Raw genomic sequence first — 26474 nt, 5'->3', positions numbered from 1 at the left:
TGTGTGTGTGTGTGTGTGTGTGTGTATGTGTGTGTGTCTGTGTGTGTGTGTGTGTGTGTGTGTGTGTGTGTGTGTGTGTGTGTGTGTGTGTGTGTGTGTGTGTGTGTGTGTGTGTGTGTGTGTGTGTTAAATGGTATAAAGGAACATGTCACCCAGAGCAACAGTGTGTCACATTAACCCATTTTTTAACAACAATGGGGCTCTCACTGCGCAACATGACACTGGAGTGACGTATTTTCTATGCAATTTTTGGACATCCAATTTGTTTTGTAAGGCCAGGCGGCATCTTTTTTCATTGTTTACCAAATTTTCCAATGTTGATGTCTGTGGGACCTCTGTGTAAGGGCCAAATGTGGTCGTTTGTAGACGTCTTTTCAAATTTAGACTAATTTTAGACTACTTCTATAATAATAACATAGCACCTCATGGCCATTCAGTGCCTACAGCCCCTCCGACCTGCATTTTCTGGCTCGGTAGTATTTGACTGTTGGATAGTTCTGTCTTATATAAGGTGGATAGGCTACCATGAAATTATTTTCCACAAATTGCATTTACAAGACAACAATACATGTATGCATAAATAAACAACTTGATTATTCAAAATAAACCAGTTAAAGAAAAACAGGAAAATGTAAAATAACAAACAAACACATCATGTTAATTTCCTACACCTGTCATAGACGTCCAAATGACGTTCAAAAATGTCATCAACGTTAATCATGAACGTTAATATGACATCCAAGCTGGACCTAGTTTGGACGTCGAATAGCTGTCCAGAATTGGTTATACCCAACATAGACATGATCTGCACATCTATCCAACGTCCATGTTTAGTGGGTCTAGTGGGTCTATGGCACAGAAAGATGATCCTATAGCACACATTACTGGTTTGGCTGTTCACGTGGGAGTATTGCTATTATTTTTATCCAGTATGGGGGTCGTTAACATCGATACCTGATGAAGTGGACATAGTTCTGGGCTTCATGAATGTGGGAGGTGGTACAGGTTTGTCCAGGATAGCACCTGAGGGACAAAGAAAGTAGATTGTAGTACAGCCTGAGCAGAGGGTCAACTTTAATCCAGACTGTGCATGTAATGAATACAACATGAAGCCATTCTAATTAAGTCACTCAGCTGTAAGTGCTGCAAGTTATCAGATCAGCAGAAGCTTCACTGAAGGTGCAGCTGCAACAATAGTGTAGTCATTAAACATTACAATGTGGTCAGAAGTAAAAAAGTTCCATCAATCACAGGGTACATTTTGTTTTTATAAAATATATCAATATTATAGATCCACCAGTTGGCACATGTGCAATCTCTTCCATTTATTTGCTGTACTTTTCACCCTCATCTCTGCATGACTGAAGCATGTAAAATCATCTTTTTGATTGACTAATCCAAAGTGTTATCTGAGTGCTGGAAGTGCAGATTTGGATTTAGATACTGTATAAAATGATCTGTTTAAAACATAAAATGATTAATGTAGACAAAACAACGCACCTTCAGAGTTGGCCTTTCTCAGCTCCTCGTCTTTGTTCTACAACAGACACAGTGGAAAATATTAAACCACCACAGCATTGGATCAACTACTTGCTGTTGCCCTTTGTAATGGCTGAATTTAACCTTCTTGTTAAAAGAATGAGCCACAAATATATAAAATCCTGAGAAATGATGACATCATAGGGACTGTTCTCTCTTCCACAAACGACATGGGGAAAATATACACTACTGTTCAAAGGTTTTAGGCAGGCGTGAAAAAATGCTGTTAACTAAGAATGCTTTCAAGAATGGAAGTGTTAATAGTTTATTTTTATCAATTATCAACATGCAGTGACTGAACAGAAGAGAAACCTAAGTCAGATCAATATTTGGTTTGACCACCCCTTTGCCTTCAAAACAGCATCAATTCTTCTGGGAACACTTGCACGCAGTTTTTGAAGGAACTCGGCTCATAGGTTGTTCCAAGCATCTTGGAGAACTAACCACAGGTCTTCTGTGGATGTAGGCTTCCTCGAATCCTTCTGTCTCTTCCTGTCATCCCAGACAGACTCAATGATGTTGAGATCAGGGCCATTCCATCACTTCATCAGGACTTCTTGTTCTTCTTTACGCTGAAGATAGTTCTTAATGATAGTCGCTGGATGTTTGGGGTCGTTGTCCTGCTGCAGAATACATCCGGGGCCAATCACATGCCCCCCTAAAGGTATTGCACGATGGATAAGTATCTGCCTGTATTTCTCAGCATTGAGGACACCATTAATCCTGACCAAATCTCCAACTCCATTTTCAGAAATGCAGCCCCGAACTTGCAGGAACTCCACCGTGCTTCACTGTTTCCTGCAGACACTCATTATTGTACCGCTCTCCAGCCCTTTGGCAAAAATTTCCTTCTGCTACAGCCAAATATTTCAAATTTGGACTCATCAGCCCAGAGACCTTGCTGCCATTTTCCTGCACCCCAGTTCCGATGTTTTTGTGCATAGTTGAGTCACTTGGCCTTGTTTCCACGTCATAGGTTTGGCTTTTTGGCCACATGAAGACCACTTCTGGCCTGACTCCTCAAGACAGTAGATGGGTGTACCTGGGTCCCACTGGTTTCTGCCAGTTCTGGGCTGATGACACTGCTGGACATCTTCCAATTTTTGAAGGGAAATAAGGTTGATGTGTCTTTTATCTGCTGCACTAAGTCCTTGGCCGATCACTGCGACAACGACCCTCAACGATACCTGTTTCTTTGTTCTTCTTCAAAAAAGTTTGAGCAGCACATCTTGAAACCCCAATCTGCTTTGAAATCTGTGTTTGGAGAGACTTTGCTGATGCAGTATCACTACCTTGTGTCTTGTTGCTTTGCTCAGTCTTGCCATAATGTATGACCTGTGACATGAAACTGTCTTTCACAGCCTCACCTTAGTAGCCTCAAACTTTTGAACAGTAGTGTATTTACACCGTCCACACTGATCTCAAAGTAATACAAACTGATTATTACAACTTTGGTCTTAGCTTGGTTGTTTTTGTCCTTCCTTCCTATCAGTTATGACACCACTGTACTCACGAGCTAACAGCTGAGATCTGAGACCCACTAAACAAAGCCTTGATGGGTCAACACACACAAGCAGTCAGATGATCACACAGGTTGGAAACAAACCATCAGAGAGAGGATTATCTACCCCACTATTTGAAAGTCAGACTGAAATTGTGCCTCAAAAGTTGCTAATTGCTAATTATCCCTCTTTGCACATGAAAACTTTGTGTACACAACTAGAGCAATTATAGGTCCAAGTAGTGGCAGGAAGAGGTTCACGTTTGTTTGTGAACCTGGATTTTTTTTCCAACCTGAGTAAGTAGTATTATATAGTATAATAGTGGTAGTTATTATTAATGACAGGGATGATGAACAAAAGTATGAAAATAAGACCGTAGTTGTAATAAAGCAGACTCTTTGTGTGACAGTGTCTTTGGAGTCCCCTCCACAACCCCCATGTTACCACTTTACTTATCCAAACCGAAATATGTTCAAAATCAATCATTCAACCAAACAACAGCACTGATCGCAACATTAAATATCCAAGAATATTCTTGGAAAATCATAGTAATCGTGGTACTATTTAGCACGATAGATTGAAGTGCTACGTTTTAGACACACATCAAGGAACCTCCACACACCTCAGGCCGTTTCATGGCCTACATCTTCTAAACCTGTTAAAATGTTGTGTTTTCACCCACACACAAACACTCACACCCATCCTACCTGGCTTGTCTTGCTGTCGGCAGGTGGAGTTTTGGCCACGCCCATTCTGTGCAGCATCACCTGCAGCCTCTGTTCAAAGCTAGATGTGCTCTCTGATGCGTGTTTCTGGAAGACGATACATGGACAATTAGAACAGTAAATGTGAATTTTCACACACGCCAAGGTGCACACATACAAACTCACACACACGTTCAGTACAGTCCTGCTCCACATCCCATAATCATAATCCAGATATTCAGCCAACTCTCGTCACCCATTCACCACCTGCGTCTTCAACCCGGGGGGGGGGGGGGGTACCCTATATTTACTACCCTAAATATACTACATCACAATGGGGTCAAACTCTTCACAATTCACTTTATTCTTCATTCATTTTCTGATTGAACACTCGAATGAAGGGCCTTCTAACGATCAGCAATGTGAATGTTGGATGGTTAAAAACTGCTGCAACACTCTTCACTGCTGCCTGAATTCTAAACGTCTCCAGCTTTTAAAGGATCCAGCAGCCGAGTTTTCAGTTGCTGCTGACAGATGCAATCACATTCATTTACAGAAATGTTCTTGCCTCTTTCATCTCTTATCTCTGGAAGTCTGAGCAACAGTCTGATTAAGAGGCTGTTCAGTCCTCAGTGGAGACTTTCAGCACAGTATCTGTGTTTTACATGGTGTAGTCCTTTTACTACTAAGTAGTACGACTTTACACTAATAGTGAAAAACCTTCAGACCATTCACATCGGTAGGGCCAGGGTAATATTGGCATTGACAATTACAATTGGTGGGCTAAAGTAAAGAAACCACAATAATTGAACATTTCAAATTTGATTGTTTTCTCTAAAACTCTCCTATGTATAACACTTCCACATGTCCAGTGTCCGCTCCTGTGCAAGCTTCTCACTGTAGAGGACGAGTAGCGAAAGAGTTAATTAGTAAGAACAGTAAAAAAAAAAGTAGGGTTTTAAAGAAAATACATGTGTTTGGGAAACACTGAGCGTAAGACTGGATAAGAAAAAGACTTGTATTATTCTGCACCAGTCATGAGAGAGTTTGTAAACAGATGCTTAATATAGTTTTGCTGTTTGTTTTTTTTAAATGCATCAAGACTCTTCTCCATTTTTTGATTTTCCACTCACCAGGGCAGTATGTGACAAAAAAAGTTTTCTTCATGAATTTAAAGCAGCACTCAGTGAGTATCTGATGTACAAATGGTCATTTAGAGGGTGAAGTATTGCTTTAAAGCCTGGTTCCCAGCAGTATTTACAGTTTGTTTTCTGTTGAGGTCACCCCTTCTCCTATTGGATGGCTGTGTGTCCAGTGTATTGTCAGACTGACCTTACTGTGCGTGTCATCCTTGTCTTCAGGCTCTAATCCCGTCAGCAGTATGAGACTCTGACTCTTGCCCTCTCTCAGTGACCTCTTGGTCACCTTCAGCCTCCTCTCTCCATACGGAGTCCCTCCCAACTTCATCTGCTCACCACTCCTCTCCTGCTCTGTAAGAGGGGAGGTGACCACAGGACTAGGCGTGCGACCCGGCAGGACAGGAACTGTGTCTTCTTCCAGGTTGGAGAACGTGGCAGTGGTGAGGTCTTGGCTTGTGGGGATGGTGGGGTAAGAGGGAGTGGTCTCACTGGAAGGCGTCATCGCGGTTAATGTCTTGGCAGGCGCCATCGCCTCTGTTGCATCGCCTGCAAGATGGTGGCTGGTGGCAAGGGTTCCTTCTGTGGTGGCGGCATCATTAGAAACGTTAGCATCCTCCACTGACCTTGCCCCTCTCCCCTTTTCTCTCTCCCTCTCTCTCTCCCTTTCTTTGGCCTCACGGAGGGGTCGAATGAGGTCTGCAATGGAGGTCCTTTTGACCTTCACCCCCTCTCCTCCTCCTCCTCCTCCCTCTCCCCCTCCTGCCTTGGTGGCTCGGCCGGCTCGAGCCCTCTTGAAGGCAAAGAAGTCGCCAAACTTTTTCTTGATGTTTTTGGTGGGAAGTGTGGTTATGGTTGTGGTGGTGGTGGTGGTGGTGGTGGTGACAGAAGAGGGGGTGGGGGGAGTGGAGGATGTAGAGAGGGGTGGAACATCAGTGGGTGTAAAGGATGTGTCAGTAGATGGGACAGAGGGAGAGGTGACAGTGGTGGTGGTAGAGGAGGTGATATTGTCAGACGAAGAGGAAAAGGGGGTTGAGGCTGAGGGTGTGGAGCTTGACTCTGAGGGAGTGGCTTGGGCAGGGATTGACTCCTCCCACTGGCCTTTTCTGCAGCAGGGAGACAGCAGAAAGAGCAACAGACAAGAAGAGACACTCAGTACTACAACTACTGCTACAGGACACATGCTCAGTTCAGGTACACGACAAGAAGGGTCATGCAACACAGCCCACAGGGCACAGACGCCTGTCAGTGAGTACTGCTTTGGATGATGATGATCAAATGATCAGCCTGTCAATCTACTCGGCCCAGAGCACGATATCTTGATGACTACTGGCCAGATTACCATGACATTTGGTCTGGAGATTCATTGTTCTGTAACTATTTATGTTACCTTTCGTCTGGTCAGGTCAAAACATCCACAATCTTTCACAAATCTTTTTTCTCCACTTACAGGAGAAAAGTAAAGCTTGTGTATGAGGCTGTAAACTCTTAATACATGGACAGCAGTCCCATTTATATGATGGGTGACGTGATGATGCTTGAATTAGTTATGTCCCTTTTCCACTGCACGGTGCAGCTCGACTCATCTCGACCTTGTCTTTTTCATCGCTTTTTTTGGTTTTTCTAAATTTTTAGCAAAGTTTGTGGATAGTACCTGCTCCCTGTAAATTTTTTAATACTACCTTTGTCGAGGTTCTAAGCAAGCTGAGCACATACTAATGTGGAGTTTAGTGTGTTACGAGATTGGACTCATGTCTCTGCAGGAGAGAGAGAACCACGCTTTAAAAGTGTTAAGTTACTGCTGGTAAATACGACGGCGTATAAGGGCCAAGTATGAAAAAAAATATATATATATGGACCCGGGGGAGGTGGGTTATATTTTGGGGGAAAAAAGTCGCAGATTTATGAGATTAAATGTCAGAAAAATAGTGTTTTGTATGACAGCTCCAGTGTTTTGTTTAATACTCCCTGTTGAACATCACTTTAGGATCAACCCAGATGCCGCTGCATGTCGTGCAGGATGTCTGCAGCAAACTCAGAAAAATACTGTTTTGAAGTTTAGAAGAATGAAGGACGCTACAAGGTCTGATGATATCATGTATAATCATGAGAGACTGCATTGTGGCGCTTTTAATGTTATAAGGATGCACGGTTCATGCTGATAGTGAAGTGAGCCGCAGAACACACCAGACATCTGGGTTATAACTTGACATGTTATGCCTGTTGAACAGGTGTATTGATAAGGTATTAAATGCTTAAATTAGCAACGGTCCCAGGTGCAGATGTTAGCGAAATAAAACCTTTGTGAGTAAAAAGCCAATACTTTATTAGGCTACAACTTTACAGGCATACACATGTAGGAAAGCGATATTTCAGTCTGCTCTGTCTACATGCAGTGTGGGCTTTGGCTCACTTCACTATCAGCATTAATCGCACATTAAAAAATAATAGTGCCGTTAAAGTTTCATTGTACATATAACGTTATAAGCGCTATAGTGCAGTTTTTCATCCCCTACCGTATTATACAAGATGTCATCGGACCTTGTAGAGTTCTTCATTCTTTCTAACCTTCAAAACACAGTATTTTTTAGTTTGCTGCAGACATACGAGCCTGCATGGCATGCAGCAGCGTCTGTGTTGGTCCTGAAATGATGTAGTTCAAAAGGGAGCGTAAAACAAAACACTGGAGGTGTAAAACCAAACACTATTTTCCAACATTTATCTCATAAATCTGCAATTTATTTCTCGTAGATTTTCTACTTTTTAATCTCATAAATCTGCAATTCTTTTCTTGTAGATTTGCTACTTTTTAATCTCATAAATCTGCAATTCTTTTCTTGTAGATTTGCTACTTTTTAATCTCATAAATCTGCAACTTTTTTCTCGTAGATTTGCTACTTTTTAATCTCATAAATCTGCAACTTTTTTCTCGTAGATTTGCTACTTTTTAATCTCATAAATCTGCAACTTTTTTCTCGTAGATTTGCTACTTTTTAATCTCATAAATCTGTGCCTTTTTTCTTGAAATATTACCCCCTCCCCCTGGTCCATAAGTGTTTATTTTCCATACGTGGACCTAATACGCAGTTCCTGATTTAGCTGCTTCGTGAATAAAAGCTTTTGAACAACACAGCAACATCACCTGCTTCTAAATAGCAAAAGACACTATCCAACATATTTGTGAATTCAGGTACCCTACATTTTATGAAACTAAAAATAATAATAGCGATGTCGGCATTAGTATTAAAGTAACAGTCGTAGATGTAACCGAAGATTTACTCTCTACATGATAAAGGAACAAACTTCACAGAGCTAGTATAGAGTGGAAAAGCACATCCCAGCCGTGCTGGGCTGGGTCGCCGAGTCGAGTCGAGTCGAGTCGAGTCGAGTCTATACGAGCCGGTTACCAGTAGAAATACGACATTAAATTCACTGATGAAGGCCATGAGATACTGTTGGAAGCCCCAGAAAAAGCTAGTGAGGGACCCTTTGAACTGAGATTTATGTGTCACACAGCCCACTAACTAATTCAAGCCACTACTGTACTGAAAATGACAATATGTGGATGGAGACACAGTGATTAGAGCAAATGAACACACTCCCAAACAGTGTCAGACTGACTATTTGAGTGACTATAAAAATGGCATATCTGTCTAGAATATGACCATCTTACGTCATTATGTGTTCAGTGAGCTGAAACAGCAAACCTAGGCAGGATGTGTGTTTGTGTGGTGTTACACTGAAGAGCACAGGGTCTTTTAAACACAACATAGACATTCAGCATGCATTCTACACATAGGGCTACAAGGCTGCAATCACAAAGATCTTTATCACACAATGTACTCTTATTTCAGCAGTTGTCATCAGAGGTTTGGCCTTTGCATTCTTGATGCAAGAAATAGAATTATAACAGTCAAACTCTCTGCTCACAAGAGAGTGAATAGTCACTATTCTAACAATGAATCACTTCCTCTGACGTTCACTAGTTTTCTGACTGCAGAGCTCCTGACAACCTCTTGAGCCAGAAAGTGTGTTGACAACAGGAAACAGGCTGCAGCATATGACTGCGTATTAATGTGGTGATTTTGATGTTTTCCTCTTTTTTGTTTCAGATTTGATATGTTTGAAAATGTTACCGTATAAAACATTTTATGTAAAAGTGGCATGTTTGTTAACGTGGTGAAATGCTATTGAATCAAGCAATAAACGAACAATGATGCATTAAATCTTGCGGCACCCTTAGACCATCCTCAAGACACACTCGGGTGCAGCAGCATCCACTTTGGGAACACTAGTGTAGTGGAATGCTTTGGTGCAACAAAATAACATCTACAAGCTGCAGTGATTTTTTTTATATTTTGAAAATCAGAAACCTGATCAGTTCTGCCCACTGATTGGCTGCCACTTTCAATCACTATTTGACGCAGGTGAGCAGAATAAGGGGGTTTGTGAGATGGACTGGTAATTTTAGCCAATCATGGCTTTCAGTCTTTAATAGAATCTCATATTGACATCAATTAGTAATACCAGATTCCCAATGTGCTACTGTCTTAAGTGGATATTTAGCAAAGAGAAAAGGCGTGTGTGAGAGTGTGTGTGTGTGTGTGTGTGTGTGTGTGTGTGTGTGTGTGTGTGTGTGTGTGTGTGTGTGTGTGTGTGTGTGTGTGTGTGTGTGTGTGTGTTTATGTGTATGCATGTATCTGTGTGTGTTGAACTCACAGTGCATAGTCAGGAATGATTTTCTTGGTGAAGAACTCCTCTACTCCTTCATCCACTCTGCCCATCACCTCGCTGACCTCATTCTCTACCTTTGAAACCGGCTCCTATAACAAAACACACAACAAAAATAACATTATATACATGTTGTTTGTCTGCCTCCTGGAGGAGGAACAAAAACAACATTAAATTCTTCACCTTTTGACAGAGAAATCATAATGTTTTACAATGAATTGAATGAAATGAAACTGACTAACTAACTAACTTAATGAGATCATCTGTATTTAAACATTTTTAAAACAACAGCAAAAATGATTAATTAATAATAATTTTTTTTACTTTAGTTTACTTTATTACATTCATTTATCAGGGACCATACAAAGAATGTTAATCTTACACAAGGAGAAGAGATGTATTGTACCAGATTTAGCTACTAGTTCATTTCCATCTGCAGTCCCTACAAACACATATCAAAGTTCAAAATACAATAACTACTAAATTCAATCATTTATTTAAACACAAGCCTACTTACACATGTCAGTCATTACACCCAACAGTGTGCTATATATATATATATATATATAAATATATATAAATAACCATTCTACTCAGCCCTTTCCAGCATTTACCAACAAGCTACCCCCCTCTCCTTCCCCATGAGCAGACTATCACCTACTTTATGTAAACAGTTGAAGACACGGAACAAAATACAGAATCTTCAAAGTGTCTCATACAAACACAAACACTGTGTCTGTCACATTAATGTTAACAAAACTGGTTTCTCAAGATTCTATGTTTTAATTTTTTTTGCTGTAAAAAACAAAGTAGGTAAATCTATATGCATTCGCCTGGGCCTTAAATGAAAAGGCAGATCTCCCCGAGCAGGTGACCTTGAACGTTTGAACATTTGGACTCATGGGCAAAGTTGTACAAAGCTTTCCCACTGACCTATTTATGATGTACGTAATAGACATTGTTCAGTTGTGTTTGTATGTTTTAAGGAAAACAACTGTAAACTATAACTTCTATTTACTTTGTTCCTGTTTGAAACATTATTTAAAACCATAGAAAGACGAAATGATTTTTCCAGTTGAACCACTGATTCACTTGAACAGTTGTTTCATATCTGAATTGTGCGGTGGGATTTGGTTGCGTTTTCTCTATTTGTGGCACGTTTTGGTTGTATTTTCTGTATTCACAGCTTTGCATGTTGTGTCAAATTGGTGAAAATGTTTTCGGAATTTGCAATGCATTGAGCTCTCACGGCCACTGTAAGAAACTTTCATCAAAAACAGTTAGTCACGCTAATTTAATGGAATTAACATAGAAAAGGCAAATAAAGTGTAGTAACACTACATTTAGATTAAATGATGCACACAGCCCTGTAGTCTCATGCCCTTTTATGGGGTTTTACCTGCTAATTAGGATCAACTAGCATGCCCATTCAACTTATGAGAAAATGGGACTGATGATGATAAGAAAAAAGGTACGGACAATTCAGCGGTTTAAGAACACATCATGAATCCAACATAGACTTTTCTTAACAGCAAATTTAAGAAAAACAAATAAGATATGACCCTGCGAACCAGTCTGGTTCGTGCACCTTCACATTTTACCTTTTGTAAAGAAACTGGATAAAACTTTAGAATAAAACAACAGTGAGTGCTCATGTAAGTTCTTCCATCGTGTCAGAACTGGATTGTAACTTTAGGCCTATTTCATTTATTAAAATGTAGTGGCAAAAAACTGTTTCTAACATAATTAATCACCCCAAACATTTCAGCTCCTGTACATTCATCATCAATAGTGCAAAAATGTAAATGAAAAGCTTTGTGTTGAGTTTAAAATGGACCTGCTGTGGACTGAGCAGTAAGTAGCTCCAGTTCAGGGCAGTTGTCATGTGTAAGCAATATTCTAACTAGGTCAAACCCTGTCTGCAGAAACTCACTTATATTAGCCTACTGGAGGTGCATTTGTGTGGCTATAAAGCCTTTTGTTAACCCTTTTAATGTAGAAAATGTATTTTTTCATTGTTCTGTGGGTTTCACTTTAGGCATTCTTCCAGTTCACAGCACTGAAAAATACTTTTTGAGTTTTTCGTTGAATGTTGTAACTGAGGTAAGGAAGGTTCACATGAGGCATAACTGAGCCCACAACTAGCTATTATGTCATGCTATGCTGTTTATGTTGGGTTGTATAATGGACAATGTCGACCTCTGAGAGAAGATACAGTATGTGAAAAGCCTGTCCACACATGTCTGTGCACAGATGGCTGCATAGTTACCATCGCTAGCAGTTTTAATGTAAATCAAAATCAATATTACGTAATACTACCACAATGAATGCAGCATGTAGAAAGGGACAATATAGCTTACACATACAATTACCAATTTTGATTATCTATGAGCAACAGATTTATGTCACCAAAACAGCAAAAAGGGAAAATCATGAGGTGAGGTAAGATTACTGTAATGAAACATTATCAAGTGCTGCGGATGTGCATGTAAGCAAAACCTAGACAGAATTAAGTGAACTGGCGAATGAATCCAGCTTTTAAATGAGCTGTGCTGCTTTGCATTTTGAGAACATAGTTGTAGTCGGTGAACGATCATTACAGTGAGCGTCTGTGTTAGAACAGCCGAGCTTCTACAGAAAACAGGCTTTAGTGAGGAAAGTGAGGTTGTTTTATTACCACAGAGCAGAGTGAAATGGACTGTGTGTTTGAACTTTCCCTGACGTTTAGTTGACTTGTAAAAGTAAGAAAACTAGGGAGGAGGATTCCAAGGGTCTGTGACTGACAGTCCGAAAAAATGTAAACATCTCTTTAAATTTCTTTAAACTTTAAATGATTCACCTATCATCAGTTTTGGAATATTTTCTGTAAAATATGCTCCACAAAGAAAAGCATATAGAGAGCCACTCTGCACTTCCCAATCCCCGTCTGTGTTCCATGAAATAGATCCACCCTGTCTCCAAAGATGGTGGGGAACGACACTTACTGACTGTCAGTGAGTGAGAGCCAACACCTGTTACAGTCAAGGGGCGCTGAAGCGCTTTGCGTCAATCTACGGATTTTGGTAGCCCCATGAGCCCATCCTGATCTTGCGAGCTCCATTGTATTTTACTCGCTGATCAGTCTGGTAACATGCGGCCGCGAAAATTTGGAGCCGTTTGCCGAGTCGTCCAATCAGCGTTGGTTTTGAAAAGGGTGTAAGTGTGACGCAGCAAGAAGCGACTGTTCAGTGTAAACAACGTGGCAGCTTCACATGGACAAGTTTTATCAGAATTAGAGACACTGGAGGACCGGGCACCTAAAATTGGGCCTTTTGTCGGTAAATTTGCGTTACACAAACGGCAAATATCCTTTACCGACATGTTGTTTACATTTTCTGAGCTTTGCCTCAATGCTCTGTTAGTACGTCATACGTTTCGTTGATCTGATTGATTTGGACGGTTTATCGCCAACATAGGTGGTGATAGACAGATTGTTTATCCAATCAGCAACCCGTATTTTCGCCCCTTCCCAAAAGATCTCCAAACGAGAGTTCCCAGATGGATATGCAGAGCAAATGTGAATCATGCAAATTAATTCATCTGGCAGAGTAAGGTTAGGATTTCGGCAGATCTCCGATGCTCCGTTCTTTGGCCTTTCTCTTTAAGGTGCTGGCCAAGAACCACAATGTCTGCAGTTCAAATCCTACTGGGGACTATTGCGTGTCATTTTCATCACTCTCTTTTTATTTCCTGTTGCTCTGCTAATAAAGACTTCAAAGATGGTAACAGCTGTAGCCTGATAATGCTTGGAACTAAAAAGAAAAAACAAGAACCAAATGGCTAAAATGGTTTACTTTTTCATCAAAAGACTAAGACTAAATCAAAATCAGGTGCCAAAATGAATGCTTGGGATATTCCATGAAAGCCAAGTCCTAACAACGGGACGTTTTCATGTTTGTGAATGCAGCATTTGTCTCCATCTTTAAGCTCTTTCCATCTCTCTCTGTCATCCAACAAAATAATGTGCCTCTCTTTCATTCTCTGCTGCCTCCTTTACAGCCACCTGTCTCTATGTGCTACATGCCAACATGGCAACATGTCACACAATCATTGGCACACACACACACACACACACACACACACACACACACACACACACACACACACACACACACACACACACACACACACACACACACACACACACACACACACACACACACACACACACACACACACACACACACACACACACACACACACACACACACACGCTCGTTGCTAAGGGGCAACTGAGCTTTCATGCATCCATGTTTTGGATGTGGATAGTCAAACATGCACTAGACTGATAAATAAAGTGACACCTACACAGGAGCCCAGCTACCGTCCATAGTAGGTCATAACCCGTTCCATTTAAACTGTGTTCATCGGTATTTGACATCCCGTCAGAAGTTTTTACAGTATCAACAAATGTTGATGCAGTTAACTTGGCGTCTCTTCATTAAGCTGCTCTCTGCTTACCCAGCGAGCATGCTGACTGAACAGCAGGGAAGCAAACACAATTCCTCCCATGGGTGCACTGAAAGACAAGCCAGGGCAGCAGCACACTGCACACACCACAAGCCCGGCTGGGAAGACCAGAGCAGGTGGAAGTAAAGCTTTACCGGGCAGCAGACGGGCTGGAGAAATTGGTGTTGCAGAAAACAATAGAAGAAGAGAACACCATGTTATGACAATTGATTGTCACCTGCCTTTTCCCACTTGCTCCAAATACTGGAGGTCCTGATGTAACTACTGAGTTGATAAATGTGTGATATGATGACCACCATGGCAACATCAGCACCACGTCCTGCCACCTCCTTATCTCAGACATCCTCCTTTGTGTGGTTTATGACTTTGCATCTGTAAATCACCTGACTGCCCCTGCAATCAGGCACCATCATCGTGGCTCATGTGCTCACAATTCTTTACGGTCATTTATACCGGTCTGTATAAATACTAAATTCTGATTGGCTGCAGGGTGTCCATTATAACGTTATACAGGACACCTATAAAGTAGTTCTGGTGAAACTGTCTGCTCACCGTTTTAAACTACAGCGTTAAATAAAAGGAGACAAATATGAACCTCTTATTTGTACAACACTGACTGTAGTGCAACACACAAGCTGCAGGAAGTACCTTTACACTGTCCCTCTGACCTTACTTTGTATCACAGGAGATCATCTCACATTATTTCACTGTTCAACTTGCTTCTTTAGGCTGCCGGTCGACAGTACACATTGATTATTTTTTCTTTGGAAAAATGTTGATATTGCTGCGGTGACAGGGACATGGCTGGATAGCTGTCTCGTTGTTCACATAATGTCAAATTATATTTACTGTCAACCGTACGCAGTGCTATTGACTTTGAATCTTGCTAGCATCAAGTTAGCATTAGCATTCTGGCTCATACCTGAACAAACAAGTCAAAACTATGTATTGGAGTAGTAACCAGCATTTCCATTGCCTAAGAACCTTTTGGGATGGAAATTTAATCTACCAGGTAGTTGGCGTCAGTAGCTCAGCCCATAGGTGACCCGGCTGGGAACTGTAGGGTGTGTGTATTTCGGGCCTGTCTGTGTGTGTAACCTGAATAATAATTATAACAGAGTGAAAAAATTGAATTTCCCCTTTCGGGATTAATTAAAGAATTCTTCTTCTTCTTCTTAGTCAAACCTAAGGTGTTACCAGGTAGTTATTGTTTGAAAAACATTTTAGCTTTTGATTGCAAAATGCATGAAAATATAAATTAATGGTCTGAAAAAAATGTTCTGCGGCAATTGATTGCGATATATCCGGGTTAATGCCCTGCAGGGATACTGTATCAGGAATGATTGGACAGTCCTCCCTTCGAGGGCATTAACCCCTGCATACAGTGGGAGGTTTCCTCAGGGGTTTTTGCTAGATCCTTCCATGTTGCCTTGTGTTCGAGCCATCTGTTACCTGCCTGCCTCTTTCCTTGTTCTGAATACTGTGAACCTGCCTTCCCATTCTTTAGATATATCTCAGATATAAATTCAATAATCATTGTTATATTAAAATGACTCATGCCCTTTGTTATGTGATTGGTGTCCAAGGTGGTCGCTGATGGATTAGCAAAAAACTTTTCTTTTTTTTGGTCTTTTTTTCATGGTGACAGAAGTAATAAAAACAGTCTTTTGATTTATACACTTTGTCTCCAGTCCACCTAACCACGAGAGGGAACCCAGTAGAACATGAGTAGAAAGGAAGAAAGAATTTTGGGGAAAGGACCAGGAATCGACCCTGGACTTTCTGGCTACAAGGCTACAAGCACTGGGCCAGTCAGTAGGTGTGATCTAGACTGTACCCATAAATGATGCTGTCAATATTTGGTGTACTTGGATTATTGTTCGGGACTGGCTGCTATTTACAACAAAACAGTAGTGACCTGATAAAGTCTGTGTTGTTAAAAAACAGTTATACCTCAATGTGGTTCTTAAAAAGTTCTTGAAATTGTATCACTAGGCAACAGTGTTGTTCATGGCAACATACATGTTTTATGTAACACCATTTGAGCATGACACTATAGAAAACCTTTGTAAAAGGGTTGCTCTTGGCAGCACAAAAGGTTCTTCTACGTTACAAGCCCAAAGAAAAGTCTCCTGCTACAAAAATCCCTTTTGCTCACAGCGTCAATTCATATGCTGAATTGTCTGTTTACATGTGTACTAAATAATTAGGGTTTAATGCATACAGTGTATCGAAACCACTACCCTAACATAGCTCTTCTTTGGGTGTAGGATCTGTGTATTTTGGTGTGTGACTGAAACAGGCTCCCTTCTCTTTGGAGAACAGGACATTTTGTCCTCTTCAAGTCCAGGATGATAATAAACTATTTTTTATTTTTGCATTCTCATTGTTTCAAAGGTGCCCACGTGTCATTTACCGCTGAGACAACCGAATAATCTGGTGGTTTGTTTCATCATTTGTGGAACGTTAGTTACTAGCTGTGAATACTGCAAACCACTTCTGCCTTGTTTTAAACACATCTGATTTCAAGTGGGTGTATCTGCAGCTCATGGTATGACAGACTCTTTAAGGGAAACAAAAGTCCTCATACCTAAACGACCCAAAACTGCCCTTATTGAAGGTTTTATGTCATTGTCTTCCAAACTTATTTGTGCATTTTATTATGTCTACTGTTAAATTTAGGCAGCTAAAAGGGTTTTGTTGAGATCAGACAGAGCTCATGGACCTGCTTAAAGAAACACTCCCAAACCCTGGTCTCTGCTGTGTTAGTGGTTTGGTGATATTATTTCAACTTTAAAATGATCTTTAGAATATGAAATTGACAATATAATGCAAATGCAGTGTTTTCTCATTTTGCTGAAATCGAATCTTAGTGTCATCTTGTGCACACACCCAGCCTGATAAATATTGCCATGGAATATGAAATTTTGACAGTTACATTTTTAGCGATATACAATTCATACAGGCTAGCTAGCTAAAGTGCTAATGCTACAATCATGTTCATGTTATTACTTTTTTAGGCACTTCAATAATATTTAGTACAAAGAAATATCAGAAGTTTAAAAAAAATCCCATTTTTTCAGATGACAAGTGGATATTGACAGGAACTGCAACCCCCACTTGATGTGAGCACAGTATAATTCAAGACTCCTCTTCTTATTCCAAAACTTAATTAAAGTTAGCACGTGAACACGGAAATGCTAGCCCCCCTTGAATCCAACTTGCATGCTAACAGGCTACTTTGCTCTCCGCTCAATTAGAATTAGTGAAGCAAAAAAGTCCTCTAGCAAGTTAACTGGAAAATATTAGCTGATACTTTCCATTTAAGTAAATGGCCAATAGCCAGACATGCTAACTGAATCAATTATTTACTCTGGTCTATTAATCTACGGTCAGTAATGGCTAATATTTCTGTCAACATTTTTTGTTGGCCGATAAATTGCAAAATACATAAATACAATCTAACCACTGAGAAGCGACACTTATCTAAGCCAGACTGCACATCGTAGTAATGTCTCATTAAATCAAAAATGATGTGTGATTTTGTTTGTTAAACAACACCTCACATGGACTGTATACAAAACAACTAATGTGTATTTCAAAAGGGCAGATCACACACAAGACACAGTTTACACACGCAAGGTCACCATGGATGAAGAGAAATCCTGCTTTTCCTTTTGCACAGTGGATGCACGCAGAGAGAGACCCCCATTAATGTGAAAACATGAATAATGGAGTTAGTGAAAGCATTCCCAGGAGGGAGAGATGGAGAGAGAGAGAGAGAGAAATCAGCACTGGGAACAACCCAGGGAACACCACCCAAAATGCATGTGTCTATTCATACCGCACACACACACACACACACACACACACACACACACACACACACACACACACACACACACACACACACACACACACACACACACACACACACACACACACACACACACACACACACACACACACTAAGCACTAAGCACGACTCCATGGAGTAAGAGAATGCAAAGATAAAGATGGCTACCATTATTGCTCCAGTATCATTGAAATAAAAGCAAGACAGCAATGAAGAGAGGATAGATAGATAGATAGATAGATAGATAGATAGATAGATAGATAGATAGATAGATAGATAGAGAGAGCGAGAGAAAGATAGAGAGATTGAAAGATAGACAGACAGCGAGAGAGATAGATGTAATGTGGGTATTTTGCTGCATTAAGGATCCTAATCATATTAACAGTCTCCCCTTTATCCCTCCATTGGTCCCCTCTCCTCCTCTCTTTATCTTTTTTTCTATCGTGTTGTTTTGACTTCCTCCATTTCCATCGTTTTCTCCTCTGGGATCCGTCTGTAGTCGTGCAATTAGCTTCCTACTTCATGTACCCTTCCATCTCTCCTTTCATCCTGCTTTCTATCTGTGGCTGTATTTTGCTGAGCACATATGTCTGTATAAAGCATGCACATGTATTATTGTGTATATGTATAAATGCAAATGCTGTCAAAATGCAAATTTCTGCTTGCTCACTCAGATTGTGTGTGTGTGTGTGTGTGTGTGGTCACTGGTTAGTGTTTATGGGTATGTGTGTGTTCTTACCTGAGGCCTGGAGGTGGGGGGCTGTGTGTGTGTGCGTCGTGGCCGTGGTCTGGAGGCTGTGTAATGCCTTAGAGTCTGTCCCTGGGTGGGTAAAGGCTCCATGGGAGAAGCGGGGGATCCAGAGCCGGGAAGGGGGCCTGGGCTGGGGCTGCAGCCGGGGAAGGGAGCCTGTCGTCTGGGTAAGCCTCCGCGGCCGGCAGCCTCCTCCACTGCAGCTCGAGCGGAGTTGGAGTCAAGGAGGGGGAGACTGGGAGGAGGAATGAACGATGCTCCTCTCGCTCCTGATATTGCTGCTGCAGCATCCACTGCCACCACCTCCCCCTCCCTCCGCCTCCTCCCCCTCAGTCCTGGGGGGGAGGGGGACGGGGAAGGGGAGGGGCTTGAAAACCTGACTGACAAGGGGGTTGCTGTCGACAACCGAGGGTGGCCACACCTTCCTCCTCCTCCTCCTCCTCCTGCTTCCTCTTCAGCACCTCCTCCCCTCTCGCTCTCTGCTCCACTGTCCCTGGTCTGCTGCTCCCAGTCTGCATCCAGGAGACCTGAGAGTGAAGCAGTTGGACTGATGAGAGGAGAGAATGGAAATATAAAGAAAGACAGAGGGATGGATGTAGGGAGGGAGGGAGGGAGGGAAAGATGGGGAATCCAGCCCAGGCAGTGAGGAGGCTTTTTACTGAAATGTACTGTATGTATGTATATCTAGGGCAGGCAGAGCTGTACAGGCAAGACATGGGGGGATGGAGAGACCAGAAAATGGGAAAAATGGAGAGGGAGGGGGTGTCAAGAGACCAGAGGGGGAGGAGACACTATGCAAGTAAAGAGGGGGGTACAAAAGGGGGCAGAGCAGAAAAGAGAGAGAGGGATAATGAGTTAAGCATAGACATGCAGAGTGGAAAGAGAGAGGAAGCAGAGCAGCAGATGGATGCTGCAGTCACATAAGACAACAATTCATTATGGTTGGGTTCAACCTACATTGTTATTAATCTTTCAGTTACAGTTTAAATATTTAAGAGGCCTTTGATATGCAAATTGATGAATACATTTTTAGGAATAAAACATTCTTTGTAAAAAATAATTAAGAAAATACTGACACAAAATGATGGTGATCAACTTATTCTTTTTTATGCATTATTTAGTTTAACTATTACTTATTTTAAAGCTATTCTCCATTCAGACAGAAGGAGGTGGGGGGTGGGGGTGGGGGGTTGTGAGCCGGAGCGCCCCAAATCCCCCCATGTTTCCTCCTCTTCCCTCATCGCCCCCTCCTCCATCTTCTCCCCGTCTCATCTCTCCCATGGTGAAAGTCACTGGTGTGAAAGTAAACAGGCCATGCTCCAATTAGCCAAACCGTGCTGTGTGTCTAACCCAGAATGGTTCGACATGGCACAGCACACACGAGGAATACAATGGGACAAGATGACACATACGATAGGAGGTTAAAGGGGACCTATTATACTCATTTTCAAGCTCATACATGTGTCGTGAACATGTTTACATGCTTAAATGTTATTTTTCTCCTACTGCTCATGGCTGCTGCACCTGTATATTTAAGACCCCCTCCAAAAAAGCTCAGTTTACTCTGATTGGTCAGCACTACCAGGTCTCCGTTCTCCGTCTCTGTACTACTGCGGAAGCGTGACTGAGTATATAGTGGTATTTTATACTGTCGAAAATCACAGATAAAGTCCAAACCAAACACTACACAACCGGACATGTTCCAGCAGCAATATGATCCAGTGGTTGAGATAAAGCCATATATCTGACTGCTGGGTGCACGGATGTATTACAAGCTCATGTGCAAATCACCATTATCATCCTATGGACTCACAAGCCAGGTCCGACCATCATAAGACAAACATTTCATTGATATAATGTTACTTCTGAGTCATCTCGACACGGCCCTTTACTGTATAGATGGAAAAGTCCCATCTTTTAGCATAACTCAAGCTGCCTCAAAATCCTGCCTCAAACTGGACTCTGTAAATGAAGCGTCAGCGTGCTTTTCCTGCAGCAGATGACCTTATTAGAAAATACGCAACGGTTTGATGTCAAACTGCCGAGAAAGTAGAAAAACTGTCTCAAAGGAGGCATTGACAGCAGTCTGAATCTGATCTGCTCATGCCAGTTACTCCTATGCATGTTTACCTCATTATTTAAGACTTTGGTCACGTTTAGCATGAACATCAGGCATTACAACAATATGTATGACAGGAAATAAGGAAAAGCATAATAGGTCCAATTTAAGATTTATACCTGAGCTCAGGTGTCAAACTGGATTGTTGAAGTAGCGGAACAGATTTAAATATGTTGTTGATAATCTAATACCATCACATTAATGATATAAAAACTAATTTTATCTATCACCAAGGATGTAGATTTCCTTTCAATATGGGAGGGGGGGGGGGGGCATATAAGGATGTCTAGTAATTCCCTGCACTTCAATCTACAATCTACTATGACTCGAAGCAACCTATTTTATTTTGACTTTATTCTCAAAATCAAAATCTTCGATTATTATAATGTTTCGCTGTATGGCCCTAATACTCAGAATTCAGCCTTTTAGTTTTTATGCTCGCTCTAATTTGTGGCTGTATTTTTTTTGCTTATGCTAAGTTTAATTTATCGCAGCAGAGCCTTAACATCTCATTGTTGCATCTATGATTTGCGTTAGCGATACTTCAAAATAAAAGTCTTGTGCTACTTTCATGTTTTTAATGGTGAGTGTCTCTCTGGCTGAAAGCATCATAGAACAGGTACAACAGGATCTAACAATGGCACAGGGCTAAAATGGTAAGTGTGTGTGTGTGTGTGTGTGTGTGTGTGTGTGTGTGTGTGTGTGTGTGTTTGCACATACTCAGACATGGGTGCAGATTCCGGGGGAGGGATCTAACACGTCTTCTGAATTACCAATTAATGCTTTTGAACCGCTTGAGGGCCGCATAGCCGCATATAGAGAGAAAAAAAATAGCTGCTTAAAACTAGAGATGAGCCCTGTGTTGCCTGTGCGGGGCTTGAATACCTTCATACTAATATTGTATTGTTAGGTTATCACATTCATTACATTTCTCCCTGTCCCCCTGACTCTCTTTTTCTAGAGTTAATGCTACATTGGATGTTATTCAGCAATAAGATTTGGCTGCATATACCACTGTGTGGCCTCAGACAGATCATAGGCAATCTAATCTAAATAGGCTGCTCTCTTTGACTTTGGATGAAGATACATGAATACTCTTAAAGCTGTTCCAATACTTATTTATGTATAACAACAGATTACATGACTATGTATAAATGTGAAAGGTGTAACCTACAGAGAATTATCACCATCTCTGCAGCTCTACAGAGATTGTTTGTTTGTTTTAGCATCTTTCAACTCATTGTTTTGCTTTTACGGCCCACAACTTTACTGTCTTGTTTAGTCTCACCGCTCTCATCAACACCGTTGATGACAGCAGGCAAACGCTCTTATTAAGCCACTGTTCTCTACCTGCTCAGTGGGAATTAAGAAATCCTGTGTACAAATGGCTTTCCATTTCCTCCATTGTACACTTTTCTTATTATGTTGATGGTATTATTATTACAGTTTGCCATCTAATGGCATTTGCAAGCAAAGCAATCACCCACAAATGCAAATGCATTGAACTGAACTGTAGTGAATTCTGACTGAAAGAGAGGGAGAGACATAGAGAGACACTAACGGATAACATAGTAACAGTGACTGCATCTTACTCTTAATTGAAGGGGCAGGCCTCAAGCTCTTGGTATGGAAACTGTTTCTCCAAAATGCTGGACTGTACTGGGGATGGAGAGAGTGAAAGTAAGAGGAAGACAATCCAACACATAGGTGAATGAGTGAATAACAGAATGAATAGATGGACAGATGTGTGTGTGTCTCTTACATCATCAGTTGGGAAGTTATTGTCGACCAGTCGCAGCTCTGGGATGTTGATGTTCGGAGCAATGCATGAATTGTCTTTTATAAGACAATCCTACACAATAAAGAAAGACAAACATCACCAGTATACCTAAGGGACGTTTAACAGTACAGATACCCTTGTGTGCCATCTTATACAGAGTGACATTAAAGGTTGAATATGGAGAATGAGCAGAACACCGACATCTTGGGTCTCCAGATCGCAGTCGCAACAACAACAAATAATTCAAGCCTTTATTGACTCTTGTTTATGCCCATCTCTGGTCACTTAGCTGCGGGATTGGTAAACTCCATTTCACCCAGTGCCAGACTACAGTAGCTGCGCTGAACAACAGACAACACTGGCAGCCCAAAATGCCGGCTGCTATTGGCTGGTACAATGTTAACAGGATGTCAAAAAAAAGTAATTGTCAAGCCCGTCAAAAAAAAAGTAAAATAAAATATTAATTCAGACTAAATATATATTTTTATGGAAAAGCAATTCTTTCATTCTGTACCCCTAAAAATACCCTGTGTCTGTATTTTTTTCAACTATAGCTTTTAATAAAGATTCTACATATTCAACCTTTAATTTGGATTTACTGTAAGCTTCTACTATGTCTACTTCACTTTTTATGGAGCTGGTTTAGCTTGGCTAAACAACCTGGACTCAGTGTACTGGCTGCACAGAGATGAAACTGATATTAGAGCTGCTTATGCAGCTTATGATTAGATTAGTGATAAGAGCTATTTTGATGATCGATTTATCATTTTGAGTCTCTTTCTCTGATTAAAGCTTGTTAAATGTAAATACTTCCTGGTCTCTTTCTTCCTTTATGACAGTTAATATATTTAAGTTGTGGAAAAAATAAGTAATTTGAGGACTTCATCTTGAGCTTTGACATTTTTCTGACACTTTATGGACCAAACAGCTTATCAATAAATTGAGAAAATGATCGACAGATTAGTCCATAATGAAAATAAGTGTTAGTTGCAGCCCTAACTGATATTAATTTTTCCACCTGATTGTGCAAAAGACAGCAAACAAGCATGCTTCTCAAAAAGTGTTCAATAATGGTTATAGACGGTCGACATGTATATTTTATCATAATAAATATAAAATGTATGGAATATAATAATCACCAAAACTCTTCACCACACACGCACGCACACACGCACGCACGCACGCACGCACGCACGCACGCACGCACGCACGCACGCACGCACGCACGCACGCACGCACGCACGCACGCACGCACGCACGCACGCACACACACACACACACACACACACACACACACACACACACACACACACACACACACACACACACACACACACACACACACACACACACACACACACACACACACACACACACACACACACACACACACACACACACACTTACCATTTTGCCCTGTGCTGTTGTTAGATCCTGTTGTACCTGTTCTATGATGCTTTCAGCCAGAGAGACACTCAGTGTTTGTCTCAGTTCACTGGATGGATGAAAAGAGGACAAATACACACAGTTGACATCAGTGAAGACTTAAGTCTAATCAATCGGTTATTTCCAGTAATATTGGATAAATTATATACATATGGTTGTGTTTCAGTTTGGCATGTATTTCTTATCTGGATTAGAGTACATTTACTGCAGCCCAAACATCATTAGAGCCATCCACTATGTCTGTCACATCCATGACGTGTTTGATGTCGGTCATGAAATGATACCTGAGGGTGTTACAGTTGTTTTATAGGATGACATTAAATTGTCAGTCTTTATGATATTTCTTGCTCCTTCTATGGAATTGAGGTACACTAAATATTACAGTTGTAGCAATAAAGACAGACAAACACATTCAGTCTGACGCTTTTCCAGCTTTAAGTTAAGGTTTTGGTTTACTACCATCACAAATAATCCATGCAGGTCCTCTGACAGACAGGATCTCTAATCCTGATTAAATAAGCAGCACATCATTATTAAACTGAATTTATTGTTCGTAGTTTAACCATGGAAACTTTTGCACCCATGAAGAGTTTCTACTGAAGACATTCTGCAAGCTGTCCTCCAGGTCGTCCAGTGTCCATGGTGATTACACACTGACATGACCCTGTCTTATATAAATGTTATTACCGCAGTCTGTTGCTGATGAGCTGCCCTGTGTTCTCCACCAGAGTGCTTCTCAGGAAAGTGTGTGTTTGTATGCTCCTTTTGGACAGACACTCTGAGAGACACTCGCACACACTGGAACGCTGGACCACCCGTGGACACGCGGTCTCTGCACACCTCATCAGGCTTTGAGCCAAGTCCTGGAACACACAGACATCGTGAAGTCAAGACTGACACGGCAAAAAAGCTTCCTCTCATTAGAGCAAGCTTGAACTGGGATCTAATAGCGCTCAGGACTATGCACTGGATATTAGGTGAAACTGCAGCAGGAAATGATCATCGCTATAGTGAAACAGTGGCAAACCTCAATCGGCACTTTGTAAATGAATGTGTTTTTACTTGAAACAGAATTCTGTGCATAAAGCATATATTTGCAGACAGAGAATCAGATGTAATGACAGGGAAAGTGATTAAGAGGCACACTAACGTCTTTCAACCACATCAGAGAATATATTGTTAACTGAAGTCATGTATGACCCTCTACCCGATGGTGCTGCAGGAAAACTTAGACAAGGGGTAATCCAATGTTGTACCAACCAATCCAATGTCTTCTTCTAGAAAATGTTAATGTTCAATTTCAATAGTTCTGCATCTTACTGATCCCTGTCACTAACAGTATTTTAACAAATCATGCAAACTTAAGTAGCTCTTTTACTTTCACTTACAATCAATGCTGATTAATTCCCCTATTAATGGGTTGATGGGTCTATAAACTGTCAGGACATGGTGGAAAATGTCTGTTTTACCAAAGCCCTAGATGCCGTCCTCAAGGGTTTTGTTTTGTCTACAACTCAAAGGTATTCACTTTACTGTCGTAGAGGAGGAAATAAACCAGAACATATTCACATTAAAGAAGCTGTAATCAAAGAATGTTTCCTTTAAAACACATTCATTGATTATTAAACCATCCATTATTTTCATTGGGCATAATGTAATAGTTGAGTCACTAACAAGACCACACCATTGTACGATATTGGAGAAGTTTAAGGGGGGGGGGGGGTTGCGAGAAGGTGGGGTGAGGGTGCATTTAGGTGGGCTGAAGAGAGGGGTTAAGGAAATGATGAGAGAGGGTCGATGTCAGGGATGGAGAACGGAGTCGATCATCGGGGATGAAGGACGTGGGTCAATTGTCGGGATGAAGGACGTGGGTCGAATGTCGGGGATGGAGAGCGTTGGTCGAACGTTGTGGATGGAGAATGTGGGTCGATCGCCAGGGATGGAGAACGGAGTCGATCGTGGGGTTGAAGGACGTGGGTCAAATGTCGGGGATGAAGGACGTGTGTCGATCGTTGGGGATGAAGGACGTGGGTCAAACATCGAGGATGAAGGACGTGGGTCAAACGTCCGGATGAAGGACGTGGGTCGAACGTTGGGATGAAGGACGTGGGTCAAACGTCGGGGATGAAGGACGTGTGTCGATCGTTGGGGATGAAGGACGTGGGTCAAACGTCCGGATGAAGGACGTGGGTCGAACGTTGGGATGAAGGACGTGGGTCGAACGTCGGGATGAAGGACATGGGTCGAACGTCGGGCATAAAGGACATGGGTCGAACGTCGGGGATGAAGGATGTGGGTCAAACGTCGGGGATGAAGGACGTGGGTCGAACGTCGGGAATGAAGGACATGGGTCGAACGTCAGGCATAAAGGACGTGGGTCGAACGTCGGGGATGAAGGATG

The 26474-nt window shown here is 41.5% G+C and overlaps 1 protein-coding gene across 1 annotated transcript in view; it reads right to left on the bottom strand.

Annotated features, from left to right (window-relative positions):
• carmil2 (capping protein regulator and myosin 1 linker 2) overlaps positions 1-26474 on the bottom strand; it is a gene marked incomplete at its 5' end in the record, with an annotated part of 54386 nt that overhangs the window by 4794 nt on the left and 23118 nt on the right. Inside the window, 10 exons of the mRNA XM_083916941.1 lie at positions 955-1023; positions 1501-1537; positions 3758-3853; positions 5078-5987; positions 9601-9704; positions 18717-19255; positions 22440-22506; positions 22610-22699; positions 24035-24122; positions 24761-24936. Of these exons, the coding sequence (XP_083773067.1) occupies positions 955-1023; positions 1501-1537; positions 3758-3853; positions 5078-5987; positions 9601-9704; positions 18717-19255; positions 22440-22506; positions 22610-22699; positions 24035-24122; positions 24761-24936 (2176 nt within the window). The remainder of the gene's footprint in view (positions 1-954; positions 1024-1500; positions 1538-3757; positions 3854-5077; positions 5988-9600; positions 9705-18716; positions 19256-22439; positions 22507-22609; positions 22700-24034; positions 24123-24760; positions 24937-26474) is intronic.

The sequence above is a fragment of the Echiichthys vipera genome (assembly GCF_963691815.1).
Source record: "Echiichthys vipera genome assembly, chromosome: 7".
Taxonomy (NCBI): domain Eukaryota; kingdom Metazoa; phylum Chordata; class Actinopteri; order Perciformes; family Trachinidae; genus Echiichthys; species Echiichthys vipera.
This window is presented reverse-complemented; position numbering and strand designations above follow the sequence as displayed.